The following is a 23,711-nucleotide window of genomic DNA, read 5'->3' on the forward strand; positions in this document are numbered from 1 at the left end:
AACGCCACTTTCCCTATTGCATTGCTTCCTGGACCTTCTGAGGAGCACCCGCTCTAGAACGAACTTCGTTCTACGGCTTGGGCATAGCTCCAATGGGGTCCGAATCCGACCTCGAGTCGATCGACCTTTCGGATATTGAAGGTGACGTCCTGGGCGAGGACAGCATGGGCGAAGACGATAACCCCGCCAGCCAACACGGCACCAAAATAGTCATACAAGCCCCGCCTCCGGATCCGCCAAAGCCACAGGTTGGGTCCATGGCCGCCCGTATGGCTGCCGTTCGAGCAGCGAAAAATCGGAACAAATCCAGCCCGCAGCCGCCACAGCCTCCCGTGAGCCCAGCGCCAGGGACGCGGAAAAAGCCAATCGCGGAAACAGCGAAACAACTTGGTCCATCGGCAAGCAATAAGCGTGGAAGTCCAGGCCGCCCGAAGAAGGACGCTGTGAAAAAAAAGGCTCAGGTTGTGCAAAGCACCCCACCGGTGATTGAGGTTGACGACGATAGCTCGGACGACGATTCTGATTCATCTAGCGAGAGTAGCAGCTCAGATGACGGCCGTGTGGAGTATATCGAAGACCCTCCGCACCCGCTTGATACGCCTGGAGTGTACAAGACACTCGCGAAACAGCCGGGTGCGGCGAAAAAGGTTGGCCAATTTAAAAACAGCACACAAGACGAGGATGAGGACGACGTAGCGCTCAAGAGCCTGGCCTCGAGAAGGGCTACCTCTCGCGCGCAGAAACCGACAGAATTAACTCAAGAGCATCCCGATGCAAAAGAAGAAGTCGGAGCCAGTGCGTTGCGTCAGAAGGCATCACCGAAAGGAGAAGGAGAGGGAGAGAACAAGAAAAAAGTTGCGAAGAAGCCACCGGCAACGTCTGATTCCAAAGCTGGAAACTCTTCGTCGAAACAGAGCTCGAAGGATAGTAAATCAAGTGGAAAGAAGGGAAAAGATGTAGACGTCCCAAGTGGGGACGATGGAGTCGGCGTCAAGGGTGGAGGGCAGAAATCTCAACCGAAAGTACAAGCAGCACGTTCGAAGAAGGGGAACGCTACTAACATAGCGCCAGGGCTATCCTCAGCAACTCCTAGCGGAAGCAAAGAGATCGAGGAGGGAAGTGAGTCCCGGTCCACTGATGTGAAAGTACCGAAACGGCGAGGTCGAAAGCCGAAAATAGCCGAAAAGGGCACCGCGCCAGATGTGGAAATGGTGGATATTGTTGAAGAAACAAAGGAAGTATTGCGGAAACAAGCAAAATCGACACGCGGAAAGGGCGGAGTAGGAAAGACAAAATCAGAAGCCCCTGGACGACCAGGAAAAGTAGGTGCCGAGGAAAACATGGGTGCATCTTTAGACTTCTCCAGCCTTCCTGGTGTGCACCAGGAAAAGAAACCGTACTTGCGAAGAAGAACAAAGGGCAGCCCTACAAATGATGCAGTGATGGCAGAAAAGCAAGTGTCTGATCAGGAAACTGAAAGACTGGAAGAAAGGACGGAGGACAGTAAGGATGGGCAGAAAGAGGTGCAAGGGCCTGCTTCTCGCGATGCGAAAGCACCTGCGGCGGAGGGGATTATCATTGGAAGCAAAGGTGATGATAGAGATGCTGGTCCAAAGAGAGGGCAAAGCAAAAAGGTCGCGGCAGCAAAAGCACCCGCATCACCCTCAACCAAGAAGCGTGGGGGAAAGGCGAAAACACGTGCGGCAGAACAGCCTGTTGGTGCAAGCAAAAGCGATGACAGTGGTGCAGGTCCAGGGAAAGGGCAGCGCGAACAGGTTGAAGCTGTGAAAGCGCCCGCGTCACCCTCAACCAGGAGACGTGCAGGGCGATTAGGTTCTAGAAATATTGAGCAGAATGATGGGGAAAGAATCGAAGCCGTCTCTTCGCCGGGAAGAGGTGGCAGTGCGAATGCAGCGGTGGAAAAAAAGGACTCCCCAGTTCGAAAGGGGCTAAGTGGAACTCCGAAACGAAATGGTAGCTCCATTGTCCTAGAAGGAAAAAGAGGGCGCACGTCTTCGGGCAGATGGCTACCGCGAAAAGCCCCCAAGACGACCACCACCACAGCACATGCCAAGACGGAGGAGACCGGAAGTCAAGGGAATGGAGGAAGCAAAGATGCAGGTGAATTTGACCAAGACTTTTCCTTTTCCGCGCCTGATCTCTCATATGATAAGACATTGGGTCTGGGGCCGGACGAGAAAGACGACGAGCCCATGGAGACTTCAGACGGCCATGACAATACTGTCAGACATCAAGAGGAAAAAGGAATAGATGCTACGATCCCTGCGGATCTTTACCCCGTAGAGAACGAGAATGGCAGGGCAGAAGAGAATGTCTCTAGTGACACGGCTATGGAGGAGGCGCAATCGCCGACGGAGACTAGGAACCAGAATAGAGAGTATGCATCACAGCACCCTATGGATAGAGCTCCACGTGCTGCGAGGCGTGCTCAACCAAAGATGGACCAGGGTATCGCCAAACCCCAAACCACCGACATTGTGGCGTCCCGTGAGTCTCAGCTCGGTGATGCAGGTGGTGAAGAGGGCACAGCGCCGGTGCTGAACACCCTGCAGCAGACGGAGACTGATATTCCGCTCCCGGCCATGACAGACAAAGATGAACCTTTCCAGGCAATGATGCTCTGTCAGCAACTTCAGAGAAGTTACTGGGACTTTGCCGACACACAGGACGACATGATTGATCGGTTTTTACGTCTCCTTCGAAGACGTTCGAACTTAAATCGGTTGAGGTCTGGTAATGAGCTACTCCAGGCTTGGGCATCTCCAGATGAACGGCAATACCTCCGGCGGCAGAAGTGGTGCGCAGAAGTGAATTTTGCCCGCGTAGAACTGCGTCGTATGCAAGAACATGCGTTGGAGGACTTTGCGCGAAAAGTGTCTGCTGCCCAAGAGTCGCATGTCAACACTTTGGGAGATTTTTTCTTGCGTACACCTCAGGGTGAGGCAGATGAAGGAATGCATGACCTAAGTCCAGAATCCGCAGACGCGCTGCGGAGGGCGAGTCTAGGATTTGCTGATATCCACAATGGCCACGCTCTCGGTCGTGGCAAAGATTTGATGGACTCGGACACTCCGCACGGTAATGTGAGGTTCTCACTCCCTGCCGGAACTGCACGGCCCTCAATTTCTAGCAAGCATGTCAGGAGGCAGGCCGGGACACCACCGATGTTCTCGTTTCCGGACGCCAGCAGGCAGACGCCACTACATAACGCTCCCAGCTCAGAGGACCGCAAAGCATACGACAGACCTAGGGGTAAGACGGTTCCCGGTCATGGCAGCCGGAGTGCACGCGCGACCAGAAAGCGGAGGCCAGTTGACGTACATCCTGCTTTATCCGTAGAAAACGCCAGGTCCACCTCTTTCGGCGCGAGACAATTGCTGGCAAAAGATGCAACCCCTGGTAACGTTCTCCTAGACAGTCAAGAAGACGAAGCGCAGACCAAACGTGATAAAGGCTCTGCGTTGGATGTGCCATTTTCGCAAGGCTCATTACCAGTTGCACAAGAAAATCGCGTGCAAAACGTCGGCAGCACTTCCGCGTCATCCGAAGATCTCCCACTGCAGCCGGTCGGAAAGAATGGCGCTGGACTGGCACCTGCCAAGGTCAAGCGAAAGGAAAAATCCCAACTGGCGCTTCAAGCCAATCAACGCAGCATCAAAAAAAGGGAAGATGGGGACATAGGAAACGGTGTACTAGAAACAGGGGCCAAAGCAGGCGGGTCATTACGGGGAAAGCGTCATAATGAAGGAACGGCAGGACGAGATGCAAAAGCGAATCAAAAGGCGCCCAGACGAAGAATGCCATGGGGACTGGGCGAGAAGTCTGTGATGCTCAGCGACAATACAGCTGTGCAGAAGTGGATAAGGAACGATTTTGCCAACTTGGGCAATGATTTCAGGTCAAGGGCAATTCTGAAAGTATGTAATCGAGCTGGAGGAATAACAAGGGAGGATCTCTATGCCATTCTTCCATTTCGAAAACCAACATTGATGACCCGCGTCAATGATATGAAAACCAGGGGCTTGTTGCATGAAAAGCGTACCGCCAATGCGTCCGAAACAGGAAACGAGGATGCGACAACGATCTATACAACCCAATAAACGAGCCGTGTAGGCCCAAATTGTTGGTTGGTTCCAGAGTGCTGCACTTTGGATATTATTGTACACTTCGATGTACTGTATACTTGTGCTCTTCTTCACTGCCGTGTCAAACTTGCCCGTTGTACATTTGCTGTCACCTATTCGCTCGTAATTCGACGTCATGTTGAACAGGTGTTACAGCTCATCCTTGACTAGGCCGTCAAACAGATTCCGTCCTCCCGAGTGACCACTCAAGACACCCGGGCGTGCGACGCATTCGAACGTGACATTCGTCGCCTTCGGATTGAACAAAGCATCAGCGCAAATTTCCACCACATCAGCCCTCGCAATACTCCCCGCAAGCCTGTCGCCCTGATCCACAACCAGCGGCACCTCTCCCTTCGGCGTATCAACAAAACCACCCGGGCGCACAATTGTAAATGGACAGCCTGACGCTCTCACTGCCTCCTCCCCACACAACTTGAACCTCAACAGGCCGGTCATCTGCTGCAGCTGCGGAAACCGCTCCGGCCTAGTAACCCCCAAGCTACTGACGAGCACGCTGGTCGGCGGAGGGGAGGGAACGGAACGGGAATGGGGACCGGGAATGGGGAATGGGGAATGGGGAATGGGGAATGGGGAATGGGAGCGGGAGCGGGAATGGGGAATGGGAACGGGAGCGGGAATGGGAATGGGAATGGGAATGGGAAGAGGAATGAATGGGAATATGGGTATGGGGCGGAATGACAAGCCTTGGTTTGGTAAAGAGGTAAATATCCGGAAAGCCGATTGGGCGTTTCATGCGTCTCATTGGTCGATGAGAGAATCTCGCAGAGTCAGGTGCCGGAGGAACAGAGTCTGTTCAACAGACGGGTGTTCCTGTGGGTGAAATTGACTTTTCTGTTGTGAACAGGGTCCGAATCAACTTTTCCGATTTTACCCGTCTGTTGCCACCAAAATGCACCTGATCGCCCCCCTAAACGCAACATTATCTCTTTTATTTTCTCTAACTTTCAGGGGGAGCCGATGCTCTACATATCACAGGACGGGCTTCACCGATAGAGGTGGGGAGGTGCCTGTTGTGGCGGAGGTCGAGGGAGACCCTGTCGACTTACAGACTCACATTTGGGTGCGACATGATAGGGCCGAGCCGTGATAAGGCATACGGGCGAGGGTAGCAGATGTAACGCTGGACCATATCGTGTAACTGAGGCACTGGGAGAGAGGAGCCTGGCGGTTTCAAATCAAGTGCCCGTGCGATTCTCTGCGATGCAGATGCTACCCTTGAAGGGTATCTGACGAGCTAAATGCTCAAGTACAGACGTGGGTGGTGCGGGCGCTCGGGGCGCCAGTGTTCCTGCGAGTGTTCGAGTGCGAGTGTTCCTGAGTGCACCTCCCCTGAATCTTGTACACGTCATTCGGCTCGGATCCGTTCACGACCTGAATAGATCACCGCCAAAACACGTGTACCCATGTACAGCACTGCTCATCCTCATCCAACTTGAGGCACATGTACACGTATATGTGCGACACACAAAAAGCGCGCGGAACTCCCTCGTTTAAAAACTAGAACAACTTCAAACGCCCTTCGCTCCCTCCAAAACCGAACTTCAAAACCACCGGTTTACCGCCAAAACCTCGGGACTCCCCAACACACCCATTCCCCACCTCTACCTTGTCCCCATTTCCCTCAATGCAGCTTCTCTTTCCCTTCCCACCGACCTCTTCCTCCCTCCCACGTCCTCCTCCCCGGTAAACCATGCCGCGTCTCTCCGAGCGTCAGCAAATATCTCTCCTTCTTAAAAACACCAATCCCGCTCACATCTACCCCCCTCTAACCCACTCGCTCGCCCTGCAACCCACCTCCCAGTCCATCTACCAGTCATGGTCTCCCGGCCGCCGCCGTCTCTGGGACCGCCGCCTTCTCGACCCCGCCGCCTACTTGTACAGCTACCTCCCCCCCGGCGTCCCCCCGGCCGCAGCCAACATCAACCCGCCAGAGCATCTTCTCTTTCTGGCAGCCCTACGCCTTGTCCCCAAGAGCCCTGGCAATGAACGCTGGGCTCGCGTCTCACTCCTCGTCCCAGGGCGCACGGGCAGTGAGTGCAGACGCTACTATCATCGCATTGGCCGCGCGGGCTTTATCAATCCCGAAGGCCATGTGAAGAGCAAACTAGTTTCAAAGGCCAGGATTGTCGAGGGGAAGAAGCCCGTTTGTAGCCGCAATGCTGTCTTTCTGAGGACGCATTTGAGGAAGTTCGTCCCAGACTCCCTGCCCACCCTTGATGATTCCATGCTAAGGGAACCCCTGCCGGTTGCCTCCCCGCAGGTCCAGATAGATCTATTGACGTACAAGCCCGCCCCACGCCCGCACAATCCGCCGTCGCACGAGAAACCCAAGCCCCACGCTGACATATTGTCGCGTTCTAATCCTCGCCCTACCGCAGAGGAGGCGCCCGTTGAGCCGGTCCGGAAGCGCTCGAAGAAGAACTCCCCGCCTGGTGACCCACCGCCTGGCAAGTCTGCCAGGGGCAGTGATGTTGCCGAGAGAAAGAAGAAGCTGCTGGATATTGTTACCAGGCACGCGGGCTCCATTTCTGCGCCGACCCCGTTGTCAGGCACAGCGAGCTTGAAAAAGCCGCCTCTGCCTCCCGCACACACGCGGCAGCGGCGCCCGAAAATCCGTGCTGGAGGAAATTTGTTTAAGAACCCTAAAACACGTGCCTTGCCACGACAGGGGAAGAATGCCGCTCTTTTCCGACCGCCACAGCCCAGAAACAGCCCCTCTAAACAGAAGATTCCTTTCAAGGTCAAGGCGGCAGGGGGCGTGTCACAGAAGCTGGTGGCTTTGAGCTCTAATTCTTCTCTTCCATTTGACGCGCATGCGAGGAAGAAGGCAGAGGAGATTGCTGGAACCCAGCAGCAGGAAGGGCTTGTGACACTTAAGCTGCGCATTAGGACACCAGCAAAACCATACCAGAAAGCTAGCCAGAAATCTAGAAGTACGCACACGCGGAAGGTCAGATCTTCGGTGACACCTGTGAACGAAAAAGCTGACTCAAAGACTGAAACTCTAGTCACTGAGGCTCTATCGAAGGAAAAACGCCCGGGTGTTAATGCAAACTGTGTGGCGAGCCATGAAATTGTGGATAAGGATTGCATACGCGTTTCGAAAGAAGCGACGGTTGCATCTACGAATGGTGATGTACCCGACGCGCCTCTAGTGCAGGGGAAGGCTAGCCCCGAAGTTGGCGTTCAAGCTCGTTCTGGAGCTTGCATTCACAGCCCGATGACCAGATCCGCTGAACTCAGCAAGAAAACAGATGAGCATGACAGGACTCATACGCACCCGATTCTGATGCCTTCTTCTAAAAGGTTGTATGGACCCATTTCTGCCCCTCCAGTTCCTGAGGACGTCAATCCGAGACAACAGCATACGGCTTCTGGGCAAGGCGATCGGGAGGAACCCGCGTGCCATAGTACAACTCGGGGTTTCACGCAAGTTTGTGCTCTTGCTCCACCGAATCGAAATGATAGGGTGGGTACACCTGGCTACCCGCAAAAGAACGACTCAGATAGAGGAACAGATGCAGGTACGGAGGTACTGACATGTCTATCAGACTCCGAAAGCTATCCCTTGGAGCCCTTTGAGGAGGAGGAGACTATATCATTGATGGATCCACATGAAGGCACTGATGAAGCATCTGTGAAGGCGCCAGTAGTTCCAGATTGCGTGAGAGGCGATATTGCTATGCAGGAAAATCGTTTAAAACCGAAACTAGAAAACGAGAACGAAGCAGTCACTGAAGTGTCGATAGCATCTCTACCCACCTCGCTGGTAACGAAAATCTCAATTGATTTTCTCTTGTGTGAAGAGAAGGTAGGAAAACCACGCGACGTATCGATGGCAGTTATAGAAACCGAGAAAAGGACACTATCAGAACGGATAGGAAGGTCCTGCTGTGAAGACTGCCAGGTCCGTTCTCAAACGTTGGGAGACGTCCGTTCGTTCGAGTTATTACTATCTGGGGATTACGGAGATTTGTTGTCGTGGGAGATTCCAATCAGAGCGGCTGATTGGACTCGAGCATGGGCCTCCCAGCATTGGAACGCGTGCCTCGTTGCTGAAGAAATCAATTGGGCGTATGTGTGCTTCGATGTAGTATCAAAGAGGGCACAGCAAACCCGCGAACTGATCAAAACATTTGAGGGAATTACCAGTGCCGTAGGAGAACGGCTAGGACATCGTGAAGAGCGCCGTAGGCTGTTGTACCAGTTTGAAGCGGACAACGAGTCACTCCTGAAGCGGAAGATTTTGTTCATTCGGGAAGTAAGGAAGCCGCAGGTTTCAGCGCCACATGATACTCCTACAGAAAGGGTGTCAATTCAGTACCCAAAATTCACAGCGGAACATTTTATTTCATCAAATATGGATGTGCAGTACACAGATCTTGTGAAAAGGCTCTGTTGGGATTGGGATAGCAGAATATCGAGCTTCTTCGCTATTTTGAATGAGGTGCAGAAACGGCATGATATGGAATGCCAGGCCGTTGAGAGTATGAACTTAGTCACTTGGGACTGAATTTTTTGCAACATGTCAAGATGGTACTGCTCTGCCTGGAACTGATGTGCCATTTTTATGTTTTGCAAATAGGAATTTGCGGGAAGTGGTTGAACAGGCTTTTTTCGAAGTTGAACACCAGGCCAGGTACGTGTGCATGATGAGTTTGTGACTTCTTCTGTGCGGCTAATATCTGACTGTGAGAGTGCGGTGCCTCACTTTTATACTCTCTCCGCACCCTGTTTCATAATTGTATTTTCCAGGTCACGATTCGTCACTCGTTTACCACCGCAGGCGCTCTTTTCCTACGAAACCAGTCAATTCCTGAACAGCTGAGTACTCACCGTCTAAGACCTTCAAGCAGATTATGCGTTGGATAGGACGGAGAGCAACAGGGAAGCAATACTTGCATGCGAAGGCGATTGGCACTTGCAAACCGCGAAGAAGTAGAACTGGCGTTCCGCCTCACATAAATTGAAATTTCATCCAGATACTCAAGGCTCTGTTAGTCGGTTGTGGCCTCAGCTCGAACGCCCAGAAACCTCACCTCTACAGAGTAGGCGCGCAAGAAAGTTGTTCCCAAAGGAAACTCGGTGTGAACAGATTATACGGGATTGCATGTGGCTTCTGATATACCCCTAATCGCTACGTGGACTTGAAGGACTGAGGGTAATGTAGGACTGAGGGTAATGCAGTCCCGTATCGTCGAACCCTTAAATCTGGGGCGCGGAGATATCCATGTGCACCTCCTGCCACGAAGCGTGCCACTTCGGACACGAATCTCTAAAACATCTCAACGGAGCCGGTCAACGATTGGCGGAGAGCATTACTAGAAATTGCATCGCTTGATTTTTTGCCACAAACAGCATTGTTTTTGAATAAATTTCAGAAACAGCGCACCACGGAGGCGGTTTCACCCTGTGGTGCAAAGCCGCCCCATCCCGGGATACCTTGATTCCCGCCGCCACAGTCTGCTCCCAACAAACAACGCCCTAACCTGCCTTGTCTATATCCATCGCAACCTCCCCTCCGGCCCCAACCATGTACCCCTGCCCGGCTTTCGCACTCCCCGCCTTCCCAATCCCCCGACGCTCTCGTACACGCACACTCCTCACTATGACCTCACCAACCTCCCGCCCGACCTCACCTCTCTCGGCCACCGCCCTCCCCGCCCCCCACCCCATATCCGAATACGCCCAAATCGACGGTGTCTCTGTCCACCATGTCGTCCAACCCTCTCCCCCAGCAGGAATCCTCCTCATATGTCTGCACGGTTTCGGGGCATCCGTCTACTCCTTCCGTGCCCTGTGTGCTCGCCTCCTGCCCCCTCGCCTATGGCTCTCTTTCGTTGCATTCGATGCCGTCGGCTTCGGTCTCACCTCCCGACCACGCAATCTACGATTTTATACACCGGCCTTCTCATCGCGGATCGCTCTCGCTCTCTCCAATGCCTACTCCCCAGATAGACCTTTTGCGCTTTTGGCTCACTCATTGGGAAGCCTAGGTGCAGCTCGTGCGGCTCTAGATGCTACCGGAAAGTGCAAAGCATTGATTTTGATAGCGCCTGCCATGGTGCCGCAAACCCCTTTGCCTTCACTTGTCAGAATTACCATGAGGGCAGTCATGTATGGCTTAGCATGGGCCACCATTGGACTATCGGTGCTTCTAAACCCGCTTCTCACATTCATTTTGAGACGATTAGTCAGTAGCCGCTCGTTTTGGAAGAAAGGACTGAGCTTTGCACGCGCCGATATGAAAGCGCCAGACGATATGGTAGATGGCTACTATGCGGCCACGAGCGCCGAAAGGTGGGACAAGGGCATACTTAACTTTTGTAGAGCAGCACTGATAGACAGGGCGCGTGGACTCGGGGAGGCGGAAGATTATGTGACTATGCTACGAGAAATGGGCGAGGAGGCCCCACGAGTCCTCGTTGTACATGGGGAGCAGGATCGCGTTGTGCCCGTTGCCAATTCGAGGAGGGTCGTCAACGGAATACCAGGCGCGCGGCTTGTTGTTATGAACAATTGCGGTCATTTGCCCCATGAAGAGGACCCAGATACGTTTGCCGAGATAGTCGCAGAATTTATGGAGAAGGCTGGATTGCAAACGCCTGATGTATAGAACTTAGACGTTTGAGATAAGGGCGTATCTCTGAGCTCCTCTTCGTTCAGGTCTCCCAAACCCGTCGCATGTAGAAAAGCAGAATAGAATACCAAAAGTAACTGAATATTGTATAAACACAAATCATAAATGGCTCTGTAGAGACGATAATAGTGAGAAGCGAACTACGGGTGCACTCTCTTGCTGGCTGCCCTCAGGGGTACTCGTAGCCCTGGGTTGCTCCAGCCATATTGGAGAATAATTGATCTGCTCCGATCGCCGCGCTATGAATACCGTTTCGAGGGTCTTGTGATCCCTTCCGTGCGCCGTTGCATACTCTATGGCCTGCTCCTTGTCAAACTGTTGCACGTGGTCTTGGAGCTTTGCTAGTAGAATATCGCGGCTAATTTTGCCATTGAGCACACTGTCGCTCACGTCCTTCGTTTCTCGGTCCGGGTCCTCCAACTCTTCGAAAAGTGCCACGACGGCATTTGCGACATCTGGCGCGTATTTTGTTATCAACATTTTCCGCTGCGCAGCGTCCTTCTGTGCAGCCTGACGTACGAGTTTTGTTTTGAGTTGAAGACAGCACTGCGTGATAGCTCGCTTCACGCATAGTTTGATTGAATCCGAGTCATCGCCGATGTATTCCTTACCGGTGCCTTTGAACGGCACTTTCGTCGACACAATGCTGCAAATCACACCAATGCGATCTGTATTTGGTGAGATCTTGTAACTGTTCCATCGAATACCATCCCTCGCCGTCCTCGTTACAACATCATTTCCAGCCTCGAACAAAAGTGGGATTCTGTTTGCAAACCGGAAAATATTGAGCCCGGGCTTCATTCCTGTTCCGCCAAGGGCAACCCCAGCCTCTACGATGAATGGATGACCTTCAAAGACATCAGCTGGCTCTGCGTGTGTGGCCACCATGCTTGGCTTCAACTCTTTCGTGATCCCCAAGCGTAAATTGTACTCTCCAGCTGGGGAGAGACACAAGCCATCCGGATTCTCGAATCGCGCCGCGTGAAGAAGAGCATCGATTTGGCGAATGTTGTTCAACGTCAGCTCCCCGACAGTCATATGCTGGGTAAAACCTTTCCCGAGCTCGGTTATGAGACGGGTGGCTAGGGAGCGCGGGATTGCTACAAATTGTGTAGTCAAGAATCTCACTAGACTCATGTCCTCTTTCACATCCCCAATCAGCTGTTTGAGAAGTAACTGGTTGACAGACGAAGGGTGGTGCTTCACTTCGGCAGCGGTACGTGGCATTTTGTCTGTCCTTCGCGAGAAAACCAGTTCGAAGTCTTTCGAATCCGCGTTATCGTACCCAGACGAAAAGGTGAGTCGAAATTGCGCGTAAGGGGTGATGACGGCCATTTGGCGGACGTACAACAAAATCTTAGCTCTATAGGTTGACCAATTACCCTCAATCGTTACTGAAACTTTGGACCCCCTCCAGCCTGATGGGTTCTCTTTCCGTGAAAGCTCAATAACATTTGGAATATTGCGCGCAATGTCGATATCAAGAATGCAGTTAGTGACTTCGCTGCCTGCCTTCGCAGTGTTGATACGAACAGGGAGTCCAGTGCTCATTTTGGACCATATCAGAGCCATTTTCGACCCAAGTCCAAACTTCCCACGTGTTTGTCGGACGCAATACTTAGTTCCAGCAAGTACCCTGCCCATCATGTTGGGCACATCATCGTGAGCCATGCCAGATCCGTTATCAGTGACGGTGACGCAAAAAATGTCATTTCCTCCACTTTTCCCCTTCTTCGATGAAGTTTGGGAAGGTTGAGACGCCTCTTGAGTCGATTCAAGAGTGAGTTCTTTCGAATCATTAGCATCATCGTTATCTGTCTGGAGCTGCCCCGATCCTGAGGCGGAAAGACTCCCATCCTTGCTCTTTGTTCTCTTGGCTTCTCTTTTCTCTTTGGCTTCTCTGGCCTTCCTCTCCTTGACACTTTCTACATCCTTATACAGAGAGGCATCCACTCTATTCCGATTCCCATCCATGCCGACCATGGTGCGAAATTGCTGCTTATCGATGCGCGCCACGAAGATCTCAATGTCAGGTAGGGTGCCGATGGCCTCTGCGGCATCCAGCCCATTTTCGACGAGTTCTCGGATTGTTGTGTAGAGAGACTTTCCTGGATTGTCAAAGCCGGCAATATTCTTGTTCTCCGCGAAAAACTCGGCAGGAGATTTGAATTTTAGTTTTGTATCACGGTCACCTTGGCTCTTCGATGTGCTCTTTGTCGCGGTTTTTGACTTGCCCCGACCGTTTGGATTTGCCGTTTTGACTAGTCTCGGCCGCTTCGCAACCGGACCGGAGCTTTTTCCGCCAGGACGCTTCCCAGAGTTGGACATATCCCGGCTTGAGTCGAGCTAAACTGGAACGGGAGGATAAGACTTGGCGTGCGCCTTCGCTTTCAGATCAAAACAATTGTTGCCTCTCCGCCTGCGTTGAGAATTGTTTTCGTTGTGGCCGGTGTCGATGATGCAAGTTGCAATGCTATTTGGTTACGATGGCTGCCGCGGGGTCAGTTAGTTTGGGTGTTCTCTGCGCTCCTTGGGCTGTGGGGAACGTGACAGGTCGCCGGGCGTGATGGAGGTGTGTTTCGGACGTGCTCCACCTGCGGCCTGCAAAAAAATGGTGTATGACCGATTCCCGCCAAATATTTGATTGCTTGACGCTTCCCCGAAGAAATTCGTGTCATCTTTTTCAACAATGCGCCCCCATCCCTTCTTCTCAAAGAAAAGGACCGATCCGTACACAGCAGGCCCACAGGCCCGCCTCAGTCCGTACCGACCATAAAATTTACTGCACCTTTGGTTGCACCACTGTTCACTCGATACGAGTTCCACCTAGACGTCCCAGTTCATAGCTGGCAGTTATAGTATCTCGAGTTTGCTCCAACTCTCGTCACCTTCCGATCCTTCTCTGCCTCAAATCGAGACATGAAAGGGCAGTGCGGGCCTTACCGCACATCTTGTTTCCCATGATTCATTGCATGCTCGACTCAAGTCCAGACTTCATTCCTCAAAGGCAGCGTTTGCAGCAGACTTCGCGAAGAAAGGTGGAATGGAAGGAGCAATCATACTAATTCCTTTGGCGAGCACGAAACCGTAGAGTAATTCGAGAGACGTACGTATCTGCGCATCACGCAGAACCGTCTTCGCTGCATTTTTTTCTGTACACTATATGTAAACAACAACAATGTTCAAAATTGTAAAATCGTATCACCCATCCAATCTCCCTTCATACCCTTACTTGACATTGTTCAGAACGACAACTTGACAATAAACTACAGGCCAGAGTTATCTCCCTCAAACCTTCTCCTTCTTGCCCTCTCTTCTTCAGACTCTGGACGTTCTTGTTGTGGAGGCAGCTGCGGTGGTGGATACGGAAGGGCTGGTGGTGCAGGCGGAATTGTTCTTCCTTCTGCTGGGCCGCCAGCACTGCCAAACGTCGGGAGATTCCTAGGAAACATTCTGTGAGGTTGTTGCATAGGTGTTATCGTATCACCGACCAGAGCACGGTCATCTCTCACTGTATCGCGAGCCAGGGAAGGTCCAGGTGCCGTTGCGGGCGCCGTGCTGGGACTGCTAGAGTAATACGGACTGTATGTAGCCATATACTCAGGATGCGCTTGTTCGTAGTGCTCGTTGAGCTGGACTTTGCGAGAAAACGGTAAGCCGCAGTGCTCACAAAAATATTTCGCTTGCTTCTTATCGTGCACGCTGCGAACATGCGTATCGCAGAGCCCCCGCTGAGGAAAGCTCAACTCACAATATGGGCATCTAAACGTCCGAACGTCGTCATGAACTGACGCTCTGTGTTTCAGCATGTTAGACCTACAGACATGGGCAGATAATCATACACAGAAGCAAGTTAGAAATCGTATATCGAGAGAGCAACTTCTGAGAGAATGACCGATCTTGCGACTTACTTTTCACCAAAAGTTTTTTGACATATCGGACAATTGAAAGGACGACTCTTTTCATGTACTACGCGCACATGTCTATTCTTGTCGCTCTTTCTCTTGAATGTGGAAGTACATCGATCGCAGGAGAACACCTGGTCTCGTTCTTGTGACGTCCCTATACGTCTCCCTCTCCTGCCCCGCGTGCTTGGTATGACTCGCTGTATTTCGGAGATCTCTGCAGGCGGAGAGAGCGACGCCCCAGGTGGTTGCGCTTGTGACACTCCGGAGCCTGACGCGGAACCTGAGTGTTGCGTTAAGTTGCTTGCATATTGTCCCACAGGACTAAATTGAGGCGGGGGTTGCACACCCGGAAAAATGTGGCTTGGAATAGTGTCCCCGATTATGCGTTGACTAAGAGTCTCAGGTGCAGGATGCTGGATGGTGCCTTGCATAGATGGTAGAGCAACACCAGGCCCAGTTCCTAATGGAGTGTCTCTTCGGACTAGAGGAGACAATGTTCCAGAGGATACGCTAGGTCCTGCACCGCCGAATGGAGACAGGCGCCCAAGCCAGTGGCTCGCGGTCCGCCGAAAACTTCTGGGTGTCGCATACCGGCTTGGGTCTCCACGCCCCGGTGATCTGACAATTCTATCCGGATATGCTTGTGCCGTTGCTCCGAATAGAGGATCTTGCAGCGAAGGAAGTGCAGGCTGTGCATTTCGTTGCCTAGTCGGCGACCTGAGACGCAGTGCTGGCAAAGTTGACATTCGATGCAGACGCTCCGCTTCCCCCTGGGGATGGCCCATTCCTGTATAGCTCCGCGGTGCCATGCCCAGGCGCTGACCTAGACCCGTAATTGGCCGCCCAGCATCTCGTTGCAGCGGTGGCGGTTGTGGCAGCGGTTGCGTCTGTGTTTGTGTTTGCAGTCGCGGTTGTGTTTGTGGCAGTGGCAGTGGCAGTGGCAGTGGCAGTGGCCGTACTTGTGGTTGCTGCACTATCGGTCCCTGTTGCACTGCGCGTCTTTGTGCAGGCGTCACCCCTTCGGACACAGGTCTCTCCTGCAAGACGGTACCCCAGAAAGCACCAGATGGGCTTTGTTGGCCACCGCTTGGAGGCCCTGAGAACCTCTTTCTCTTCTCAAATTGGCTGCCATCGTCGCTTTCGCCTTCTAGAAGAGATGTCGAAGCTCTCTTTGACCTTCGAGATACCTGACGCTCTTCATCCGCAGGCCCTTCACCTGTCGGCGGTGGTATTGGCGATTCTGCAGGAGGCCGCAATGTCTCACGTGGGTGGGCAGGAGCCCACGTGTGGACTTCCCCCGCCGTGGCCGCCACGATTTGTGAGTCGGCCTCCGCTTCCGGAGTAATAGCAATTCGTGTCGGTGGAGGGATGGCGTCCGGTCGGTCCTGGTGCGGTGAGAGCACAATGGTGACGACGCGGAATCGAGAATTGGATACAACGGAAGAAAGACTAGCGACCGCTTCGCGCAAACCTGGAATCTGACGTTCAATGCTTTGATCCCAGGGGGGCTGGTCGGACATGAGCCGCCAGAGTTGCACGCAAGACACGCCAGCAGGAACATGCGATTGTGCAGCGCAGTGTGTGAAGAAGAGCGCGTGCCGTCTTGTCTGACGTCGCGTGATAAGCGAAGTAGTTTATACCAGCGGTTTCGAGAAAAGGATATATATATAGATCACTCTCAGAGGAATACATGATAGAGTTTTGCACAGAATGGCGGTCATACACATGTTTCAAAATTATTAATCATAGGTAACACGCGTGATAAATATAGACAAACCATTTCAACGCGTGGTTGTGTCATAGTGTACCCCCAGGACTTGGTGCTCGTTCACTGCGCTTGCCGGGAGATGACGATTTGAAACCCCTTTTGAGAATATGAATGTCTCTGTAACGCGTGGGTAGCAAACCCGTAGGGTGCCAACAGGGGAGGGTCACAGTAGTATCCGCAGGGTACCAACTCCGGTATCCGCGGTGACCATTGTCTTTGTGTGTCCTAGTTCTCGCTTCCTGTTTTCTGTACATATATGCTTTGTTTATGCTGTACAGAACATGTCTGCCTGAACAAAAGTGACGTCGCAGAAGGAGGGGATAGGCGCTCTGTAAAGATCGAGGCAATGTTATTCCGCAGTTGTAGAACAGGGGCAACGTGTGTACTGAATGTTAACTGTGCCTTGACAGCAGGAAACCTGAACACAAGATCCCGTACAGTACCCCAATATGGAGAAGCGTTTTGGTCGTTGCGGCACGAGCACAATCGTCTTGCTAAAGCCATCTAAACGTCCAGCTCGAGACTGGCGCCGCGTAAGTCAAGCGTGTACAGAGCCACTCCGCGTTGCTTCTGCGGCCATGGACCTTTGATATAGTGCCATTTCCTGGTCTTTCTTTCTATTCGATGGTTATCAGAAAGGTTGTCCATGAAATGAAAGTTCGCGAAGTACCATATCAGCTGTGGTATTCTCTCATTACTACGCATCCTACAAATCCTTGGTACCGTAGGACTTTTGATAGATTTGTGTCGCGTTTAGCAGGAAGTGATATGGGAAGGAGAAGAGTTTGACTGAGACTGTCATGGTCGTTGATGCGTTCGCAAACGATGAGGACGATGAGAATGTGTGCTATGTTGTTGATTGCATCAGGGAAAAACACCCAGAGACCCTTTCAAAATGAATAAAACGAAATCATCATCACAAGATATGATTCTTGCGGAAGATTTCTTTTTCGTTGTCGTGTTTTAAAAGCCGAGCTAAAACCTTGGAGAGCTTTCGGACATGCTCGGAGAGAAGCATGGGTCGAGAGCTTGGGGCAGAGTCGAGAAGCAAGAGAACCTTTCACAGAGGTATAGGTTATGAAAGCGCACGGATTTCGAAACCTAATGCACTAGAGGAAAAAGGGTCCTGTAGCGCGAATTTGAGGTACTGCGGCAATGGAAAATCAAGTAGAGATTGGTATTTTCTCGAGAAAACACGGATGAATATGGAGCTATCGAGAGTTCAAGAGAGAAGATTGGTCCATGTGAAATCCGAAAATAGAGCCAATGCAAGATAGTGTTTGTGGAGTGTGGGTGATGGTGTGCGGCTTGGTCAGCCTTTCGTTTTTTGATTCAGCCCACCCAAGGCGGGGCGACAGGGCGGGAAAATGAAGCGTTTGCAGGTTGTTTCGCAGGTGAGAATCCACTTGGTGAAGAATTCTACATGTCAGTGACTGGCTCTGGAGGGCATGAGACGTGATATGAGAGAAAGATACTCTTTCTGGTGTGCTGCTGCAGAAATGAATTGCGCAAAAGGGCATAGGTATGAGGCCTATCAAAAACGGGAGAAGGCGAGAGGACTAGACTCGCTCGAGACTCAGCTTCCCACATTCACACACATATATCGATACACATGGCATACTGTATATGGAAATTATTTTGTGACGAGGAGGCGCAGATTCTTCATTTTCCAACGCCGTAAAGACTTGGACAGTACCTACGTATTGACCCGAGATATTTGGAGACATACGGCAGTGTACAGTACAGTGGTAGAAAGTTGCATAACGCAACACCAGTGCACCGTTGGCACGCAAGGGTCGCGCGTCTTGCCAGTGGATCGCAAGATCGCTGTCAGGAGGGGAATCTGCCACTTGCAGCTAAGCTGTGCAGCTGCGCAGTTGCTTTCCAAGATCCGTCATCGTCATACAGTGCTCTCCTGCCTGGTAAAGAGCGCAGAAAATGCGTGTCGCTCTACAAGAGATCACAAATGTGACAAATTATGTGACTTCGCAACAATCCTCCAGGCACTCATACACCACTCTCACTCAACACAACGCTAATATTTCGTCTCAAGTACCATGTCTGATTCACGACGCTTTGCACCTCGCAGCGCTGATTCGGAAGTCAACTACCGTAGCCAATGCAGTATCCAGTATCATTACTTTTTATGTTCAAGAGAAGCTTTGACTCGAGTTGCTAGTTTCAGGATTCTCTTTTTTCCCAAGTCACGGCCAACAGTATAGCGTATCCTGTGATCTGCAACTATATCTGCTTCGCACCGTGTCCACAGTCTTTGCCCTAAGTTCATAGCATGTTTGAAAATGAGAGCGTAACAGTCGAATCCATGACGGTAGCACGGAAAAGTCCAAACTCTGCCCTTGCAAAAGAGGACATCGAAGGCTTTGGTGAGTTTGTTATTGTTAGTCTTGTCAACTTTTACTTGCAAACAACCGCTGCAACGTCCGGTATTTTATTTTCTGGCCAAGAGGTTTTTCCAAATATCTTCGATCAAAACGGATACTAGACGGCTTGATTGCGCAATTAGTTGTTTATTCATATTGCTGAAATTGCAATTGGTTGGGTACCAAATGCTGCCGGGAATGAAAGCATTTCACTAGCTGTTTCCTTCGAAGTTAGGCCTCAATTACTGTTACGGGTCTCGACGCCTTACTCTGTTCTATCGCGACCACGATATTAGTTGGAAGGCTGAATGGACTGCTTCATGCCCTCCAAATAGAGCAGGAGGACCAGAACCAATGAACAAACTTTCGAATTTCGGATTAAAACAGGACGATTTTATTTGAATGTCCGTGCAGTTTTAAAATATCCGGAGAAGACGGCTCCGCAAGCAAAAGCGTGACAAATCCTCCGGTAATAAAATTCAGTCTTTACTTAAGGCTCTTACTCAAGAAGTCTCCCGCCATTCTTCGCCATGAAACCATTTGGGTGAGTGCCGCTTTCCGGACCAGCTTTCAAATTTCGTTTGGCATGCAAAATCATTGTCCTTGTGGCCTCGCGCTTTGCACGAACAAGGACCGAAACTGTGTACGCCGAAGAAGGCTGGGGTGAGCCAAAACGCTTCAGAGCAATTTCAGAGCATCGATTCAAAACTGAATCGGTCTGAAAATGGACAGGCGATAAATCTTCTCAGTCCAGCAATTGAATCGGCAGTTCTGGCGAAGCGTAGCGAGATGCATTCGTTACTTTTTTTACGACGTCTGCGTACACTGTACTGTACTGGCAAACATGTTGCGCGGGATAGCAGTGCACGCATAACTCCGCAAAAGGATATGCTCTCCATCAAGTGAGAAACCGTACATGATATACGGCATTTTATGTCTTTAGGCGGTTCCATGATGGACACGCCTACAGTATAACTGGTGTAGGTCTGGTGTCGCACAATATCACGGCACAGTACTATCATCACAGTGGAGGGAAACAGGGTTGACTAGACACATGGAATATTTGAGTTTTAATCCCGCTACTGTGTTGTACTGTACCCTTGGGTACTGTCCTGTATCACGAGCTGGTCTACAAACTCGAGGTCAAGGCCAGTCAGAAGTCAGTCACTTGCAGTTCCTTCCGAAATTACACTTGCATTCGCGGCACAGGCTGGCTACAGGACGAGAACATTTTATAACGAACAATGATGTTGAAGAACTGATGCCGTTTAAATCAATAGACTACACGCGAAGCAATAAGATTCCTGTTGGGTGACGCCAAATTGGCCGACGTCAGCTTCCACTCGTTCTGGTGAAACAATATTTAAGTTCTCTAGGTTCGAAGGCGGGATGGAAGTTGTCTCAATCGCGGATCCTTGTCACGTAGAGGCCGCTCAATTTACGAGAAACCCCCATTTTCGGCTTTCGCCAGGTTCTGCGACACCAGAGCAGCCTGTCCCGCTTTTCGTGACATTGAGGTTTGTACAGTACAGTAGCTGAGTCACTTGAGAATTGAGGCCATTTCACAGATAGATAGATAAATTTAGATAGATAGCATTCGCTCAAAAGGACATCGAATAAAGAAATCACAGGCCATTTCACTTTCTGACATAAGCAATCCCAAATGAAGCATTCGCTCCGAAAATAAACTTGCAGCAACAAGACAGATCTCGACTTGTTTAGAGTTGGTTTTTTATACTCCAGAATGTGCTACGGAACCGGTTTTCGACGCAGAACCGCAAAGCTGTGCTTTGAGGGCACACATAGCGCAGACCAAGCCATTCTCAACATTGTTCTCGTCTGCCTGGCGGCGCTTTAAACCTCAATACTTGTCGCTTGATGGAATAAACCACGCTCATGCACTGCACGCTTCAGATCGCATGCTGGTGTCCACGTCACCACTGGCAACAGGTCCACAATACAGTACAGTACAAACATGCTACTCACGTCATAGATATGCGCTTCTGCTTCTGTCGCGTTTCTCGCCACGTGAATTTGTCCAAGGCTTCATTCGTAGATCTGTACAGTACTGTACCCCGGAGAAACTTTCACGGTGTGTCGAGAGCCCGGTGAGCAAGAAACTTCTATCAACGTTAGACAAAGGAATAAGCATTTCGGCCCTCGTGCCGTCAAGTGAAGCCATGTTCGGTACATTCTGTACCCTTCGAAGGGTACAGTACGGCAAAGCTTGATGTGGAGCGCCCAAGGGTCAAGCCTCCATTCTGCAATAAATAATCCGTATTCTGTCGTATCCGGCATCGTTTTTGTTGATTTATCTGTCGCATGCCCACAATTAAATACTCCGTAGTTCAAGAGAAACACACGTCCAAAATGCTGGAGACTTGTCTAGAAAGGACAACAAAAAAGGCTTTCAGAGCTACACATCCTCCGATTGTCACTATGCTTTGGGAAGAGGAGGTGCAACAGGCTGAAGCTGTGTCGTCTATTTGGCCGCAGAAAACTCACCGTCCCAAAAAACATCGACTCCGAGTTTAACAAGCCCATAACCCAAGCTCTGCTTTGGTGCGTACGAAGGCTGGCCCTCATTTTCGGAAGGCAAGATGACGTTTGGCTCTGCTATCTCTTGCAGGGGGCGAGTTGCCGGAAAAGGATGCTTCGACCTCTCGGCGGTCTATTCTCTCGATGAGCACTATTTCCATGTCTTAACTACAACACTGGGGCATGTCGTTCATTATAATGGGGATACTGTAGTCCCAACGGCAACGAGCGATAAATCCAGGGCCTCACCGTTCAACCTATCAGTATGTTTGCGTTGTTGAGCTCTCGCTTCAGACATTGTATATGTTATTTATCTGCAGTCGTCCATAATACCGTTCTCGTTTGTTTTTTTGAAGATGGTTGTGAATTCGGTCCCTTCTCTCACATTGCAGTGCTTGTTCAGAACAGCTATGCAACGGATTCCTCAAACATGGCGCAAAAAAGGGACCAAAATGATCACGTAAAGAAGCCCTCGTTGGACGACAGGTCCCCAGCCTACTGGCTTTCTGATAAATGTAGTTCTCAAGATCTGGAATTATTTCTGGTCAAAATGCTCCAATGGCTCTTCCAGACTTTAAAATTTGGGCAACAAGGAACATAACAAACAAGATAAAGACTTTAAGCTTATCTTTGTCTGTCTACTGCCCAGTACTTGTACGTAACCCTCGCCCAACTTTGGCATTTATATATGCACTTTGATTGGAGAAGTGCGGTCTTCGCAATTTAAGGTTGACTGAATTTTTCCAGAATTTTGTTAAAATTTCTGTGGCGCATATGCGCTAATACAATTTCAGAAAAATTTGTGTCACTGAGAAGAAGCCACGCGGTGCCATTACTGCCTGCCAATGTTGCTCCTCTAAAGAGAAGAGCCTGAAACGGAAGGCGATGCCCACCTACGCCTCCCATTTCCTCTCATCTCACACCGAGGTAAGACAGCCCAAGGCTCTGTCCCCTGTGATGTTGCAGAGAACATCATGAGGCACATGCGCATACTGTACTTGAACAAATAGGCTGAGTTCATGATTAGCACCTGGAAAGGTGATGCGATTTATTTTGCCACAGAGGCGGAATTGTAGAAACCGTTCGGTTGGTTTTGCATGCCACATTTTCTTGCTGTGCTGGACCACCAGTCCGTCTGTAGAGAGCAAGACACAGAACCTTCGAAAAACCCTAGGAAGTGTTCCAGAAGTATATTGAGAGAGCTCCATACTCAACACTACAGTGCCATGCGAAACAAAACACATGTAGCCCTATGGTGACGTGCCACGAGAAATAGTTCTGACAATGACAGCCAATTGCACTAATTGCATCCTTCGGCCAACCCTGCGTTCTTCAGTCGTGCCCACGTGATATATTCGTTATGACCATGCAGTCCACGAGGGGCAATAGTTTGTAAAGCACTCGTCATTGTTTTAGAAACTGGGTGACGAGTCCAGGTGAATTGTCTGTTAGTACTGTACCCTTGGGTACTGTATTTTTATATCCTGAACATGGAATACGGCCATATTGGAACCCCTTCCGACACCGCCCTGTCTTTAAATAAAGCTAATACATTTCGACATGGTCTTGTGTCTCTAATTGTATCTATTGAAATGTTGTCCTTAGATGAAATTTCTTTTCAACTTTCGTTTCCTGGACTTGCGCTTTCTAAATGAGAAGGATAAAGATATGCTCGCAGCTGCATTAGTCTGTATACTGTACCGTGTCCGAAGCCAGATTTTGCAAAACATACAGTATATACTAGATCTGGTATATACATCAAATGGAAATTTTAGAAAGTCATTTTGAATTCCATTTTTATAACGAATTTGCCCTCGGCATTAAAATCTTGCAGAGGAGCAGGACAGCAGTTGTGAATACAATGAAAGACTTTCAATCAATTGGAAGTTAAGTTTCCAGTTTTTTTTAAACGGGTGATACAGTTTCGAAGTTATCAATACGTAGACGTTTCAAGGATGCTCAAAAAAGCTTCTCCGCTAGGCATTTCTAAACCCCTCCAGAAAATATATGCACTTTTCTGAAGTTAGAATTGAATAGAAAGCCTTAAACGCAATGTTTTATGCTACTGGTATAAAATTAGCTTAAAGAAAAATGTTTACTGTAAGCTGCTCTTTTCTTTTGAACACCTTTACATGCATCAAGGAGTTGTTTTCGCTAGAGTCGACAAGCAAATGCTTTACCTGTGTTGATAGACTCGTGTTTTCAAAAAGTAGAAGTTAAATCGCGCTTTGCGTTGTCTAGAAAAAATCAAATAACTTTTGTCCTCATATGAGGACTAACGGTCCGATAGGCACTAGTGTCTATCCA

General features: G+C 50.4%; 2 protein-coding genes across 2 annotated transcripts; one reads left to right on the forward strand and one right to left on the reverse strand.

Annotated features, from left to right (window-relative positions):
* Positions 1-269: 269 nt before the first annotated feature.
* CHC_T00005166001 (hypothetical protein) lies at positions 270-4,121 on the forward strand. The gene has a single exon (XM_005716480.1). The coding sequence runs from the start codon at positions 270-272 to the stop codon at positions 4,119-4,121; it is 3,852 nt and encodes a 1,283-aa protein (XP_005716537.1).
* A 6,787-nt stretch (positions 4,122-10,908) lies between these two features.
* On the reverse strand, positions 10,909-13,137 carry CHC_T00008288001 (Type II DNA topoisomerase VI subunit B). Its single transcript, XM_005716481.1, has one exon. It carries the CDS (start codon positions 13,135-13,137, stop codon positions 10,909-10,911), a length of 2,229 nt encoding a protein of 742 aa, XP_005716538.1.
* Between the last annotated feature and the right edge of the window lie 10,574 nt (positions 13,138-23,711).

The sequence above is a fragment of the Chondrus crispus genome, genomic scaffold (genome assembly GCF_000350225.1).
Source record: "Chondrus crispus Stackhouse genomic scaffold, scaffold_270, whole genome shotgun sequence".
Lineage (NCBI taxonomy): Eukaryota > Rhodophyta > Florideophyceae > Gigartinales > Gigartinaceae > Chondrus > Chondrus crispus.